At 37.1% G+C, this 14,471-nt stretch overlaps 1 protein-coding gene across 5 annotated transcripts in view; it reads left to right on the forward strand.

Moving 5' to 3' along the window:
- The window catches only part of LOC108970611 (probable G-protein coupled receptor No18), a 33,965-nt gene extending 20,903 nt beyond the window's left edge, over positions 1 to 13,062 (forward strand). For 2 of the 5 annotated variants that reach the window (XM_018936097.1, XM_018936096.1), the window contains exons 2-6: positions 3,672 to 4,157; positions 9,427 to 9,529; positions 9,630 to 9,755; positions 10,712 to 10,895; positions 11,709 to 12,401. In XM_018936097.1, the coding sequence (XP_018791642.1) occupies positions 3,716 to 4,157; positions 9,427 to 9,529; positions 9,630 to 9,755; positions 10,712 to 10,895; positions 11,709 to 12,401 (1,548 nt within the window). In that variant the 5' untranslated portion in view covers positions 3,672 to 3,715. Of the gene's footprint in view, positions 1 to 3,671; positions 4,158 to 9,426; positions 9,530 to 9,629; positions 9,756 to 10,711; positions 10,896 to 11,708 lie in introns of those variants that run through there. The other 3 variants (XM_018936099.1, XM_018936100.1, XM_018936098.1) reach the window with 2 other exon arrangements.
- The last annotated feature ends 1,409 nt before the right edge of the window (positions 13,063 to 14,471 follow it).

Genomic DNA, 14,471 nt, shown 5'->3' on the forward strand with positions numbered 1-14,471 from the left:
AGCTCTAAAAGAGACGACTTTGTCTCTTCTGCCGGAAAATTATTTGACATCGCTGCTTGTAAATGCATTTATTTTTCTTCTTGCACTTGTCCAAAGGAARSGAAAGTTCCTATCAATGAACAACTATTTCTCTTGGACCAGAGGACCAGAAGAATTCGTCGCATTGGAAGTGTTGATCTACCTGAAACAAAAAAGATTACAAAGAAAAATTAACGTAAAGAAAAGCTTTCAAAACGTAATTCAACATCAACACTTACCAGAAAAGTATCAGCTAGAACACGTGACCAGTCAGATCAGCCAGACTCTCATACAGACGACAACAATGTATGTGCGTCGCACATGGATTCTTCCAAAAACGATGCTGATCATGAATTTTCTCTCCCATCCTCCAAAACCAAACAAAACACACTAGTATTAGAACACACTGCTTTAGCTGCCCAAAGATTTGGAGTAAGTGATAGAGCAGCGGCCGGGGGGGTGCGATAAGGACACGTGAGTTAAGGTCATGATGGCATTTATCTCACAATAGCACATAATTCAATATGGCCTTATATCTCAAATGCATTTTAAAGAAAAATCATATTTGATTTTTTTAACGTTTTTTATATTTTGCAATTTATGCAAGATTAGTAAAGTGTTACCCTTTTACAAGATAACAAAAATGGGAAATCCTCACCCTGTTTTGACAAGAAGTGCAATTGGCAATGTATTGTTTTATTAGAAGTCACCCTGTGTTGATAAAAAGTGCATTTGACAATGACGTTATTATTTAATGCCATATTTTTATTGCCGTGCACGTGTTTTCAATTTCGCGAAATTCTAAACAAAATGAAAAATGTGAACACATACTTTTGTATATTGAAAAGGAAGAACAAATCTATAGATATAAATATACAAGTAGAAATATTAAATACTATTATTAATACAATAAGAACTGTAAAGTTGGCGTTGCAGTTGATTTCAACAACCTCCTGATTCATTGTCGTAAAATTAAAAACTCAAATTCAGTCCATGATCATGAAAAACAAAATATATTGTTTGATAAATTGAAAATAATAAATGCGATCAAAAGTGAGGTCAAAAATGCCACTTTAAAAAGAACTAGTGTTCGTGAAATATTTGACGATCAGTGCAAAAAGCATAGATCATCTGCACATTTAGTGGAGTTTGGTTCACGAAAAATGTCACACGAAAAATATCCCAAACAACCTACCACATTCGAAGAAATCATTGATATGTTTAGAAATGAAGAAGTTCAAAAACAATTCGCTATGTCTAGATTTGATCCAAAAGAAAAATTTTACATAGACACAATTATAGAGAAAGACTTTTCATACGCTTTATTTATTTCACCGACTATTTCTAATGCTATAACCAAATGAGTGGCTCGGAAGGAAGCAATTAGCATGGTTTGGCGGTTATTGTGATTACTCTCCTTCGCGTGTCGCCGCGCCGCGCCGTTCGCGCGCCGGCCCGCCCCCTCCCCCATGCGAAAAGTTTTCTTAGTTTTTCTAGAAAACCATTTTCAAATGTGCAATAAAGCCGTAATAGCTTTAGTTCCATTTACTTTAAAAGAAAGAGGCAGTACCTCTCATTTGCAAATAAAAAATATGGCTTTATGTCCCATCTGATCAAAAAAATATATGGTTTCATCTCACATTTAAATGGAAATTAGAGAATATGGCTTTATCTCTCATTTGGATGAGAGATAAGGCCATTATGGTCTTATTTCGCATGGCCTTATCGAACCCCCCCGCAGCGGCCTTGATTGTTTCATCTGCTTTTCTGGATGCCAAAAAAGCAGGTTTGATAACAGAGAATCAGGCTAGCTTTGTCACTGACAAATGCAAGATTAGTCGGACAAAAAAAAGTGTTGGAGTTAAGCTCCAAAACATCGAAAGTATTGACTTTGTATATGGACTGTATTTTGACGGCCGCAAAGACAATATACTTACACAAGTCAGCGAAGGTGAAAAGTACTACCGCGACACTATCAAAGAGGAACATATTTCTCTTATAGCGGAACTTGGTTGTCATTACTTTGGCCACGTCACCTCTCCTTCCGGGTCAGCTGAGGATGAGACGCAAGCTATATGGCAACATTTACAAGACAATTCAGTTGATGTGGAACATCTAGAAGTTGTCGCTGCTGATGGTACCAACAAGAACACAGGTTGGAAAGGTGGAATCATTCGGAAACTAGAAGAAAGAATAGGTAGGCCATTACAGTGGGTTGTTTATCTTCTACATTTCAACGAACTTCCATTTCGTGCTCTTTTCAAACACATAGATGGTGTCTCAAAGAGTCCAAATACATTCTCTGGCGATATAGGTAAACTGCTCCCTGATTGTGAGAAGTCTCCTGTTGGCAAATTTGAGAGTTTTCCATCCTGCCAATTACCTTCTGAGGTTATTAATCCGACCCAACTTAGCACAGACCAAGCTTATCTCTATAAAATATTAGAAGCTAATTTTTCCGGTCAATGTTCCGCAGGTTTAGCGTCGATGCATCCAGGTAACATGTGCAAATCTCGCTGGCTCACCTGTGCAAATAGAATTCTGGGATTATACATTTCTACTGACAACCAACAAAGGAAATAAAGATTTTGGTCAAGTACATACTTACAGTTTACTCACCTTTGWGGTTCTCAATAAGATTCAACAGTTCAATCAAAGATGGCTCGCGCCATCTCTATGCTGCAATTCAAAGGTCGAGAGACTTAATTGTTAAACTGCGCAAGGTTGTCGATTCATCCATTCAAGAGAATGCTTTCTTCGCTCTTCCAGAAAACATTCTCCTTAGTATGATGACTGACGAACGGATGGAAGTCAGAAAGTTGGCCCTTGACCGTCTTCTGGCAGCCAGAGAAGCAGAGTCTGACACTGTAAATGGAAGGTTTAAATGTAATAAAGTGCCAAAGCTGAATTTCAAAGCTAATAATTATTACGATATGATTAACTGGAAGACTATTACCTTGACTGTTCCATTAGTTCTTTGTTCAGTTTCTAACGAAGAACTCATAAAAGGGCTGTCTGGTGACACTGCAGAGGTATGGAAATTTAGTGAATTCCCCTCTCACACCGTGGCAGTCGAGAGAACCGTCAAACTGGTGACAGAGGCATCTTCTAAAGTTATTGGCCCCCAATTTTGTGATCGTTTTATACGCTCTACACTGAAATCTAGGCAACAAGTGCCAAAGTTTAGTACTTTTTGCCATGATATGCGTATTTCAGGCGCTGGGTAGATAATTTCACGATTTTAGGCGAATTTCCGAAATTTCAAGGCCGGAGTTGGGGTTGAAGATGCAATCCGATCTCAAAACAAAAAGTTGCATTGGAATCAGGCAGTACCAAGGCAACTTTTTCGCCCTATTAGAAATCCCGAATCGAAAAAGTCCGGAATCGACCCACCCTAGTAGGCAATTGTGAAGTAAAGTTCTCTCCCGACGAACAAAAGGGGAAGGACTTTCTGATTGGATCACTGTAGCATATAGATGACGTACAAATAGATCAAACAGTATTAGATTCTTGCACGAAATATTTTGTATTTGTGAAGGGTTAGTTAACAGTTCTTCTTGTTTTTAAATTGACAAATGCATGTACATATATGACCAGAAATTTAAATTGTCACCATTTTGCTCTTTTTTAACCAATAAATATGTTTATTTCAGTGATTTCAATTATTCTTCACATTTTTTTTAATTACCACATTAACATGCACATTTCACGCAGAGCGAACGAAGATAGCTTTGTACGGAGTCCGTCTGGTCTTATATACTACACGCCGTCTACACCCAACAGCGACAACATGACACAGTCGGTTTTGGATCAACGACTTGTTAGCAAATCAAATGCTTCTTTGACGCACACCACCGTTACCAGTGCCGTTACTGAAGTTTTGGAGATTTCGAATTCATCGAGCGAAGAGTGGACACATTTCTATGATCTTATGCTGTCTTGGCAAGGCATTTGTTTCATCACAATATTTTGTGTGCTCATCGTGATCACGATACTGGGCAATACATTAGTAATAATGGCGATTATAACCACACGACGCCTGCGCACCGTAACAAACTGTTTTGTAATGAGTCTGGCGGTTGCAGATCTCTTGGTGGGCATATTCGTAATGCCACCTGCCGTAGCCGTACATTTAGTGGGTAAGTAAAGAATCTTTTTTTTGGTAGCCGTCAATATTTAAGCCCAATAATTTGTTCAAATATACTGTTATAAATGTCTTTCTTAGCTGATTCAACAAATATCAATTTTATTATTTTAAAATGAGAAAAAGCGTTAACAACTTCCACAAAGATAACGTTGTATCGTTGGCCCGAAATCACTTATCACTCATGGAATAAAATAGTGTTTCAGGTGATTTTAATCTAACAGTTTGTACGGAAGCTAAAGGAGTTTCCAATAAGAGTGATAGAGTCCCTGAAGCATTATACCGAATAAATAATTGTTCAACATAGAATTAAGATCCGGACCTTAAGGTGGATGTGGTAACTTCTTATCCTTTGAACAACATACATTGCTAGATAACCATAACTATCTGCTTAGGATTGCCATCGTGCACCAGACTAAACCTTCATAGCAGGTCCTATTTCGTTGCGGTTCCGGGTATACGCCGCTTTAAATTTTCCAAAAAACTTAATTTAGTCAATATTGCGAGCCGAGTCCATTAGCTGCTACCACTCCACACACACCGACCGCTCACATATAATGCTATAGTACCTTCCGACTTGAAGGCCAGGTATAATGTGCCAAACTAGAGCTTCAAATTAACTGTTAGTTTAAATGCATACATGTTGCATTATGGATATTATGAAGTACAATCGATAAAATTACGACTTCTTCTGTACTCGTAGGAACGAATTCAATGAACCCAATTTTCGAGTATTTTTTACATGAATAGAACTTTCAATATTGACTTCCGAAGCTTGAAGAGAATCTAGCTTATTGCCAAAGGCCAATGACTTCAAATAATTCCACAAGAAATATAGTAGTATAATGGTGTTAAATTACAACTTCTTGAAGGTCATTCAATGTCACAACTTCTTGAAATAAGCAAATCTCCAAATTTTTCTCGCGATAACTCGGTTGTTGCACGTCTGTATGCTACGTAGCTCCGTCTTGTTGGAACCAGATGCTGTGAAGATCAACTTGTGATTGTGGCTATAAAAAGTATACTTTCATCGATCTATGTTGCTTCTCCATTGACAGTAACGGTGTCATCAGATTTATTACGAAAGAAATATGGACCAATGATGCCACCGAACCAAAAACTACACAAAATGGTTAATCATGAATAATTTGAGGATTTTATTTGCACCAGAATCGACAGTTTTGTTTTTTTCGCACCGCTGAGATGAAAGGGATCCTCATCGGTGAAGATGATTTCTTTAAAAAAACGTTAGCGTTTTCATGTGGTTCCAAAGCAAACTTACAGTTTACTGTTCAGTTCTTCAAAAGATGCTTTAGTTCTTGAATAAGAACAATTGTATACGAATGCAATCCCGAATTCTGGCTCAAAATCCGCAAGTTTGTGCCTTGGGACAGTTCCAATTCTTGAGAACGTCTTGGAATCGACAAATTGCGGTCTTCGGTCCTTTGCCTGAACGGCAGCAACATCTTCATTACTTCGAGCGGTTTTTGACAATTCGACAAATGGCGAGCACACATGGACGATTATTAGGAACATAAAATGGTAAAAGTTGCAATTGGTATTATTTTGATAATAACATTGAATAGTTTGTAAACATTGTTCTTCCTTATATCTTTCAATGATGTACTTGTAAACATTACTGAATAAAATAAAAATACTGATTATGACAAATTAAAAATGGCCGAAACAACACTTATAAATCGTATTATCCCTACTCGAAAATTCGGTTTATTTATGGTCCGATAACGGTGGTTCCGGCTGTGTAGCTTGTTGCGGGGACTACTGACTACTTTGCGTATACTACTATGGGCAAAAAACAGAAAGATTAAAATTCTTAATTCGTTATTCGAAATCTATGCCGTCCCCTCAAAGTAATCCCCCTTGATCCCAATACACTTCTGCCAACGTTTATTAAATCCTTGGAGCAGTTGTTAAAATCAATTCCAGCCTTCAATGCTTGTAGCGATGCACATTTAATGGTTTCAATTGACTCAAAACGGTTTCCTCGGAGTGGTCGTTTGGGTTTGCTGAATAACCAGAAGTAACACCACGCTGCATGAGGTGAATACAGTGGTTACAGCACGGTATTGGTTAGAAATTTGGCGAAAAACTCACGAAGAATCGATGTAGTATACAACGGCACATTATCAGGGTGCAAAACCAAGAGTTGTCGGCTCATAATTTCGGCCTCTTTTTATGAATCGCTCCAATAGTATTCCGTTCTCGACCCTCTTTGAATAATTATTCAAAGATTATAGATTATAATCTGTACCAATCAAAAACACTTGCTCCCGACAAACAATTATCAAAAGTTTCGCCACCAGAAATTTGATTCTGCACACAAAATTTAATGGAACTTCTTTGTTGAATAATTTCACTCATTGTAAAAATACCGAATGAACTATATGAACTTCAAAAAGACAAGCGTATAAATACTAATTATTATTCCATGTGCAGATCGCTGACGGTTATACTCGTACCCAGCTACAAAAAAAAAATGGAATTTCGCGCGATATTTAAATAAAAAAGTGACACCCTTTTTGTTTTCCCTCAGTAGTATAACACAGACGCACATGCTAAATCCAAACGGCTCCTCATACTATTCATTTATATATGTATATATTTATAGGGTCTATAGAGAATCCTCATAAGAGAATAAGATTATAAAAGGAATTCCTGAAGTCAGATATTTTTCAGTTCACGGTCTCTTGTTGGTATAAATATGAGAAGTTTTTTTCTATAAAGATTACATAATGAAGATTTTGAGATGCTCACATCTTGTTCACACTTTCTGAATTTAGCGCTCATTCTTAGTTTATTCATAAACTAGATCATTTTAGCCATAAATCATAAAATGTGGTACATAATTTATCAAGAATCAGGAGCTAAATTAAATCGAAACAATTTCGGTTTTAAGTTTTATTGGCCATAATTGAAAAACATCAGATATCATCATCGCTATTAAAAGTTCAAAAACAAAGAATTTTCAGTGCAATAAAAGTAGAAAAAACTGCGAATCTGGAAATGTTCTATTTTCGTTTAATCAAATGCTTATTATATTATTATAACATAGCTCCCTCAAACTCTCACAACAAAAACATAACCGAAAATAAGAGTGCACTTGGTTTATTGAGGCAATTTACCACAATTTATTTACGTAGCAGTGTGAACACAACTTTATTCGACTGTGAACCTGTGTTATCTTAAAATCATTCGCATACCTTTTATCTAATGCGTAAAACGAGGAAGATTTCCATAAATTGTTACTGTAAACGACAAACGCAAGCGGTGCAAAGCAAAGAAATGTGGAAATAAAAATTTTTATGTCGAAGAATGTGGTCAAACACTTGAATTGAATCATTTCTCCGCATACCTCAAAATGTGTTGGAAGTAATCTCAGCTCGTCAAAAAGTATTAAACAGCTTGGCGACGCCATTTACGCGTCTATGAGTTTTTATGAAGTCTTCAAGTGTGAATGTGTGCCTTTGGTAGAATTCCATATGGAAAAGCACATAAAAAGATAATGAAAACCAAAATACGTGGATATGCGCACATACATACGTACAAATAAAAAATATAATTTAATTGACATTTCGCCACGAAATAAAGCCTTTTTACAACCCATTAATAATAATGATATTTTTGTGCAAACAAAAAGCCATATTCTACATGAAGTTGCCACCGTAAGGGTGTATATCGCTGTATGAAATCTGCTGCTAAATTAAGGTTAATATACATATGTATGTACATAGGTACCCTTGGAAGGCCCATGAAACTATAATACTGATTAATTCATTGCCTCCATTATTCTCGTACGACGGAGAGAAAATGGAAATTTTCTAAATTGGTTTCGGATGTCAAGAAAGGGACTCCATAGAAAACACGAGGTACCAGGTTGTTCAATAAGTTTTGTCGTTCGATAAGGGAGGGCGTTGCTACTAGCCCAACATTTCTTTGTTTTATGGGTACACTCTTGATATGAACGTATTTGAAGTTTCATTTCAATCTGTCAATTCATTCTTTGTTTACAAGCCATTTAGTATCGCCGTGTCAAAGTATTTTTTTGCAATGGAAAATCGTGCGTTGATAAAATTCTTATTTTCGGAAGGTGTAGCACCAAAAATATTCACGAACGAATGTTAAAAGTGTATAATGATTGTTCAGCTACTATTAGAACAAGTGAAAGACTGTTAAACGTGGTCGTGCAAGCCTTGAAACCGATCCACCTGAAGAACGTCCAAAAAGCGCGTCAACACCAGAAACCATTGCCAAAATACAGGATATGGTTTTGGAAGATCGTTGATTGACAGAGAGAGCTTTAGTAGAGGCTCTACTCCTCTCATTAGGCAGTGTGATCCATATTTTAAGCGAAATTTTTGGTTTAAGAAAGCTGTCTACACAATAGGTGCCGCATTCGCTAACAATGGAACTAAAGCACATTCGAATACGATTTTCCCAGCAACATTTGGCACGTTATAAAAAGGATAAAATGGATTTTGTGCGTCGATTCATCACTATGGATGAGACTTGGGTCTATCACCATGATCCCGAATCAAAACAAGAGGCTAAAGAGTGGTGTGAACCTGGTTGTTCGTCTTCGAAACGAGTTTGTCCGGAAATCGGAAAATTTTGTTTGTGGATTACTTGCAAACTGGCAAAACAATTCATTCTGAATATTATTGCAACCTTTTGGACTAGTTTAAGGAAAATATTCGTGAGAAAAGACCCGGTTTGCAGAAGAAAAAAATCCTTTTTCGTCAGGATAATGCGCCGTGTCACAAGAGCATGTTGACCAAAATTCATGAATTAAAGTTCGAATTGTTGGAGCATCCACGTTATTTACCAGATTTGACCCAAAGCGACTTCCATTTGTTTACCAAAACTCAAAAAAATGTGTGCGTGGCTCTTGAAGTGTATTTTGCAGGCCTTCCGGATTCTCACTTCAATGATCAGGCAGATTATACTGAATAATAAAGCATATTTTGAATCATAAAATTTTGTTTTTCTTATCAAACGGCAAAACTTATTGAAAAATACGGTAATCCTATATACATATGCATAACAAAGAAAACCGTGTTAGTTATTTATAATTCAAGAACGGCTGAACCGATTGGTGGGGAGGTAGTTACTGGGCTATAGGATAGTTTTTATCTCTTTATGTTAAAACTCAATACAATTCATTAGTACCAAAATTATATTTCAAATCATAAGCATGTGTTCAAAAATCATGTAAGCATTATTTGAAAACTTTAACTTTACTGTAGGCTCCTGGCGTCTCGGTTGGATACTTTGCGACATTTGGATATCGCTCGATATACTGCTCTGTACCGCGTCCATACTCAGCTTGTGCGCCATCAGCGTGGACAGGTGAGTTGCCCCTCTACAAAGCCAATTCGCTTATATAATGAATATTAAGCTATAGCTCTATTCTAGTAAGTCCAATTGTGTTTTCTTCCACCGTTTACAGATACCTCGCCGTGACAAAACCGCTGAAGTACTCACGTAAACGCCGTTCGAAACGCTTGGCGCTGTTAATGATACTGATCGTTTGGGTGCTGGCGCTGGCGATAACTTGTCCGCCCATGCTCGGCTGGTAAGTTGTGTCGTAATAAATGCATTAAGCATTAAGGTGATGTAGCAACCCGCCGGCACATGGATGCCATTCGAAACGCCTTTTGCCTTTCAACCAAATTGAAATGTATCGGGTGATTTTTTTGAGGTTAGGATTTTCATGCATTAGTATTTGACAGATCACGTGGGATATCAGACATGGTGTCAAAGAGAAAGATGCTCAGTATGCTTTGACATTTCATCATGAATAGACTTACTAACGAGCAACGCTTGCAAATCATTGAATTTTATTACCAAAATCAGTGTTCGGTTCGAAATGTGTTTCGCGCTTTACGTCCGATTTATGGTCTACATAATGATGAGGCTCATTTCTGGTTGAATGGCTACGTAAATAAGCAAAATTGCCGCATTTGGGGTGAAGAGCAACCAGAAGCCGTTCAAGAACTGCCCATGCATCCCGAAAAATGCACTGTTTGGTGTGGTTTATACGCTGGTGGAATCATTGGACCGTATTTTTTCAAAGATGCCGTTGGACGCAACGTTACGGTGAATGGCGATCGCTATCGTTCGATGCTAACAAACTTTTTGTTGCCAAAAATGGAAGAACTGAACTTGGTTGACATGTGGTTTCAACAAGATGGCGCTACACGCAACATCTGTCTCTTATACACATCTAGATGTGTATAAGAGACAAAGACAACATTTCCGAAGAAATTCGGGCTATTCCGGCCGAAATGCTCGAAAAAGTTGCCCAAAATTGGACTTTCCGAATGGACCACCTAAGACGCAGCCGCGGTCAACATTTAAATGAAATTATCTTCAAAAAGTAAATGTCATGAACCAATCTAACGTTTCAAATAAAGAACCGATGAGATTTTGCAAATTTTATGCGTTTTTTTTTTTAAAAAAGTTATCAAGCTCTTAAAAAATCACCCGATAATTGCTGATGTTCTTGACTTTTTTTCCATATTGCTATAGGTACGAGCCGGGTCGACGTGACCGTAATGAGTGCCGTTATAATCAAAATAAAGGATACGTCATCTATTCGGCCAGCGGCTCCTTCTTTTTGCCAATGATTGTGATGCTTTACGTTTATGCGCGCATTTCCTGCGTTATCGCCTCGAGACATGACAAAATGACCCACACCAGTGTGCATTGGAAGGTAAATTAATAATTAGTAGTGGCTTGCAATAAACAACTAGCAAGTTAAGCGAATTCAATTAGGAAATTATCGACAAGGCCAATTTAGAGAAACTACTTGGTTTTGTTCGCCAATCAGGCGAACCAAAAGATGAATGTCTTTTTATTCGCTCTGTGCTTAACTTCCAAAATGAGGAGCGCACTGTCATGCAAGATCGAATAAATAAGTTTAGTAAATATAAAATTTGGTGGAGAGAGAGCTTTGACATGTGTTTTATTGTTTTTAGTTTAATCGTCTTCTCTATCTTAATTGGCACCTTTGGGTCTTACATATGTTTTCGTAGCGTTCCACGTCTTAAAAAAAATAAAAATATACCTCGCATTTCCCGTAGGAAAACTCGCATGTTTTTTATGGTCATGAGTAACGACGATACAAGCAGAAAGTGCACAGACTTGAGAGAGGCGCTGAAACACCTCCTATGTCTCCGTCCAGCACTATCTAGAACTCGTCTTAGATATCTAGGAGCTTTGCGGTTCAAAGGACTAGACGAAGTCTTAAACTTAGATATCAAGTGGTTCTTAAAGTTCGCAAAAGGAGTTGATGTTTTTTTATAACGAATACTTCACCTTTAATTAAACCACACCTACATCTGCCATTACTAATTCCCTTTCATTCCATATGAATTTAATTAAAAAGTCCTACAGAATAATAATTAAATTTTTTTAGTTTTTCTTGCAATATTGTAAACATATATCCGATAGAAAAAGCTACATAAGCTGATAATTCGTTACAAATTTAATCCGGTCAACCTTTATTATTTTCTTCTTCTCGCAGCGATTCAGGCGTTACACTACGGTTGATACTTACAATTATGCTGAGCAGGATTTCTTCGAGTTGACAGGCGAGAAGGCCTCGCAAGAGCGGAGATTTTCCAATCAAACCATCATTAATGAGCTAACTGAAGTCATGGTGCCCGATGCGGAAAACGTCCGTCCACTGCTCAGCTTATCAAAGGCGAATAGCGGTAAGGGTAATATCAACGATTTGACACGACCCGTGTCATGGAAAACGCCACCAAGTGTGGTGTATCAGTACACGTCCAATGGCAAAAGGCAACAATACGCCCAGTCGTGTCCGCCTGGATCGATAGCTCGTATGCAGCAGCCACGCGGTTCCCAACCGCAACAGCAACAACTGAGATCCTTGGCCAACTGCATAATTTCGCTGAGAAAAGAGCACAAGACTACACAAACGTTGAGCATTGTGGTCGGGGGCTTTATTGCCTGTTGGCTGCCATTCTTCATTTACTACCTGCTTACACCGTTTCTAGAGCCGCGACAGGTCAGCCGGACCCTCACGCATGTGCTCACCTGGCTGGGCTGGCTGAACAGCGCCATTAATCCCTTCATTTATGCATTCTACAGCATCGACTTTCGCGTAGCATTCTGGCGACTCGTCTGCCGACGCTTCTGCAGCAACATTATGCGACCACAAACACCCACCACCACTACATCGATGCGGCTGTAGGCCAGCAGGTGGGCGCACAATCGTAGGTCAATGGATATTTTCATATATTCATTTGACACACATACATATGAATATATATTTAGAATTATAAGCTGAAAAGAATTCAAGGCGTGGAGCGTGCATCGGACTATGTGTGGACATGTGTAAGGTGTGCTTCATGTTCATGTACATGTTTTTGTCATCTAATATTTAAAGTGTACTAGTCAAGCATTGTGCTCAGCGCCCATATGAAGCGACTCTTAATATGGATGGATCGATTTTCAGTTATTCTATAATCGCAAAGAAAGGTTTAAATGATCCATCAACCAATTAAGGGGACATGACGCGGCTAATTAGGAAAAAATGCGATTGGCCGCATAAGAGTCTCATTGTTTCGAAGAACGCTCGTTAAACGACGCCAAAATAAGCTAGTCAACGTCATAGACTTCTGAAAGTTGGGCCATGGAAGAGGGTTACTCTTATTAGTATTCAAAAACTTTTGCCTTCATGCCAAATACTATTCAGGCCACGTAGTATTTTCTCAGCAAGCAAAAGATTTAAGAGCTTCGGATATATGAAGCCTTGAACGAATATTGAGCCGTTCAAACGCTATTTTATTTATTGTAAGTAATTAATATAAAACAAAACATATTGATGGCATTTATATACAAAATACATATATGTGTACATATAATATATATAAATCAGATCATAATTTAAGTATTTTATTACACAAAATATAATATATATCCATAAGTGTGTTGCAAATCTAAAAATGTTACAGTAAGCTTTTTTATCTAGCAGGGTATGTTATAGGAAGACCAAAGAAAGCTGAATACGCTCACATACACATATACATATAATGTCAAATATGAGACCATGTATGTCATTATATATTAATATACTTAATAACTAAATACTGTGTATTTACCAATTTAAAAATTTTAAAGTTTATAGAATTTATAGAATAATAATAATTAATGTATTCGCTTTCATTTTCCTTAACAATAAGCTGTAATTTTATTGGCGTTTATGTAAGCATCGTATATATGTATATAGTTATGGAATAAACAGCTGAACTGAGCCATATTAAAAACAAAAACAAAAGAAACGATTTTTTGAAAAAGAAAGTAAGAAACTTTTGCCGCAGTATTTGTATGTTGTTCGAATATTTTTCACTTTTAAAACTTGTAAATATGCGAGTTTTTGAGTAAAAATTACTTGAGGCAGGTTTTTAAAGAAATTTTATGCCCTCTAAGAGTCTGCGTTGTAAAAAAGTTATGAAGTTTTTCATTTTAATTATTATTTATATAGTTAAACCGATACCCTTTAAAATAAACTTTTTTTCTTACAAATATATTTTATTCCCGATATTCTTTGAACACGTCTAGTACCTTGTCCACGGTATACCATAAAAACCCTTTTCACGAATTGTGGCAGTTCAAAATATTTCCCCGAATCACTTATTTCTATAAATCGCACCACCACCCAATTCCCATATTAAATATATGGGAAAAGTAAAATGTTTTGAGCCCATTTTAAATTGAAAATAAAGAGCTCGTTTATTCTTTTTTTAATAATGGAATATATGTATACATAGTGAAATGTTTTTGTTCGGCTATGGAAGATGTCCACACATATGGGAGCGTTCCAGTGCCAGCCTGGAGTGGATGCATGGCAAATATACCATTAGTTTCCCTTTAGTTAACGCGAGCCAGACGACGTCAACGCATGTCGATTTGTTTGCTGTGATCATTTTCTTATAAAATAAAATAAAATAAAAAAAAATTAATACGAATTTAAAAACACATTTTATAAAATCCTGTCCGTTTATCAGAGATAATTGCACAGAAATATTACCAAAATAGTGTCCGCGTCCGGTCATTGGCACGTACTCATGTGCGATTGTAGAAAATGGTTTTGAATGAATATAATAATGAAAACGTTGTGTTCATGAAATTAGTATATAAGTATGTTATCTTGTATGTTGGGAGGTATGAGCTTGTGAGGACTGTACATATTAGGCGATTTCACTGTATGTATAGTATTTCAGGCTTTGAACACAATTTGGAGGGTTGCGAATTACTTAAT

This window comes from Bactrocera latifrons, unplaced genomic scaffold (assembly GCF_001853355.1).
Source record: "Bactrocera latifrons isolate USDA-ARS-PBARC rearing strain unplaced genomic scaffold, ASM185335v1 scaffold_301, whole genome shotgun sequence".
In the NCBI taxonomy this organism is placed as follows: Eukaryota; Metazoa; Arthropoda; class Insecta; order Diptera; family Tephritidae; genus Bactrocera; species Bactrocera latifrons.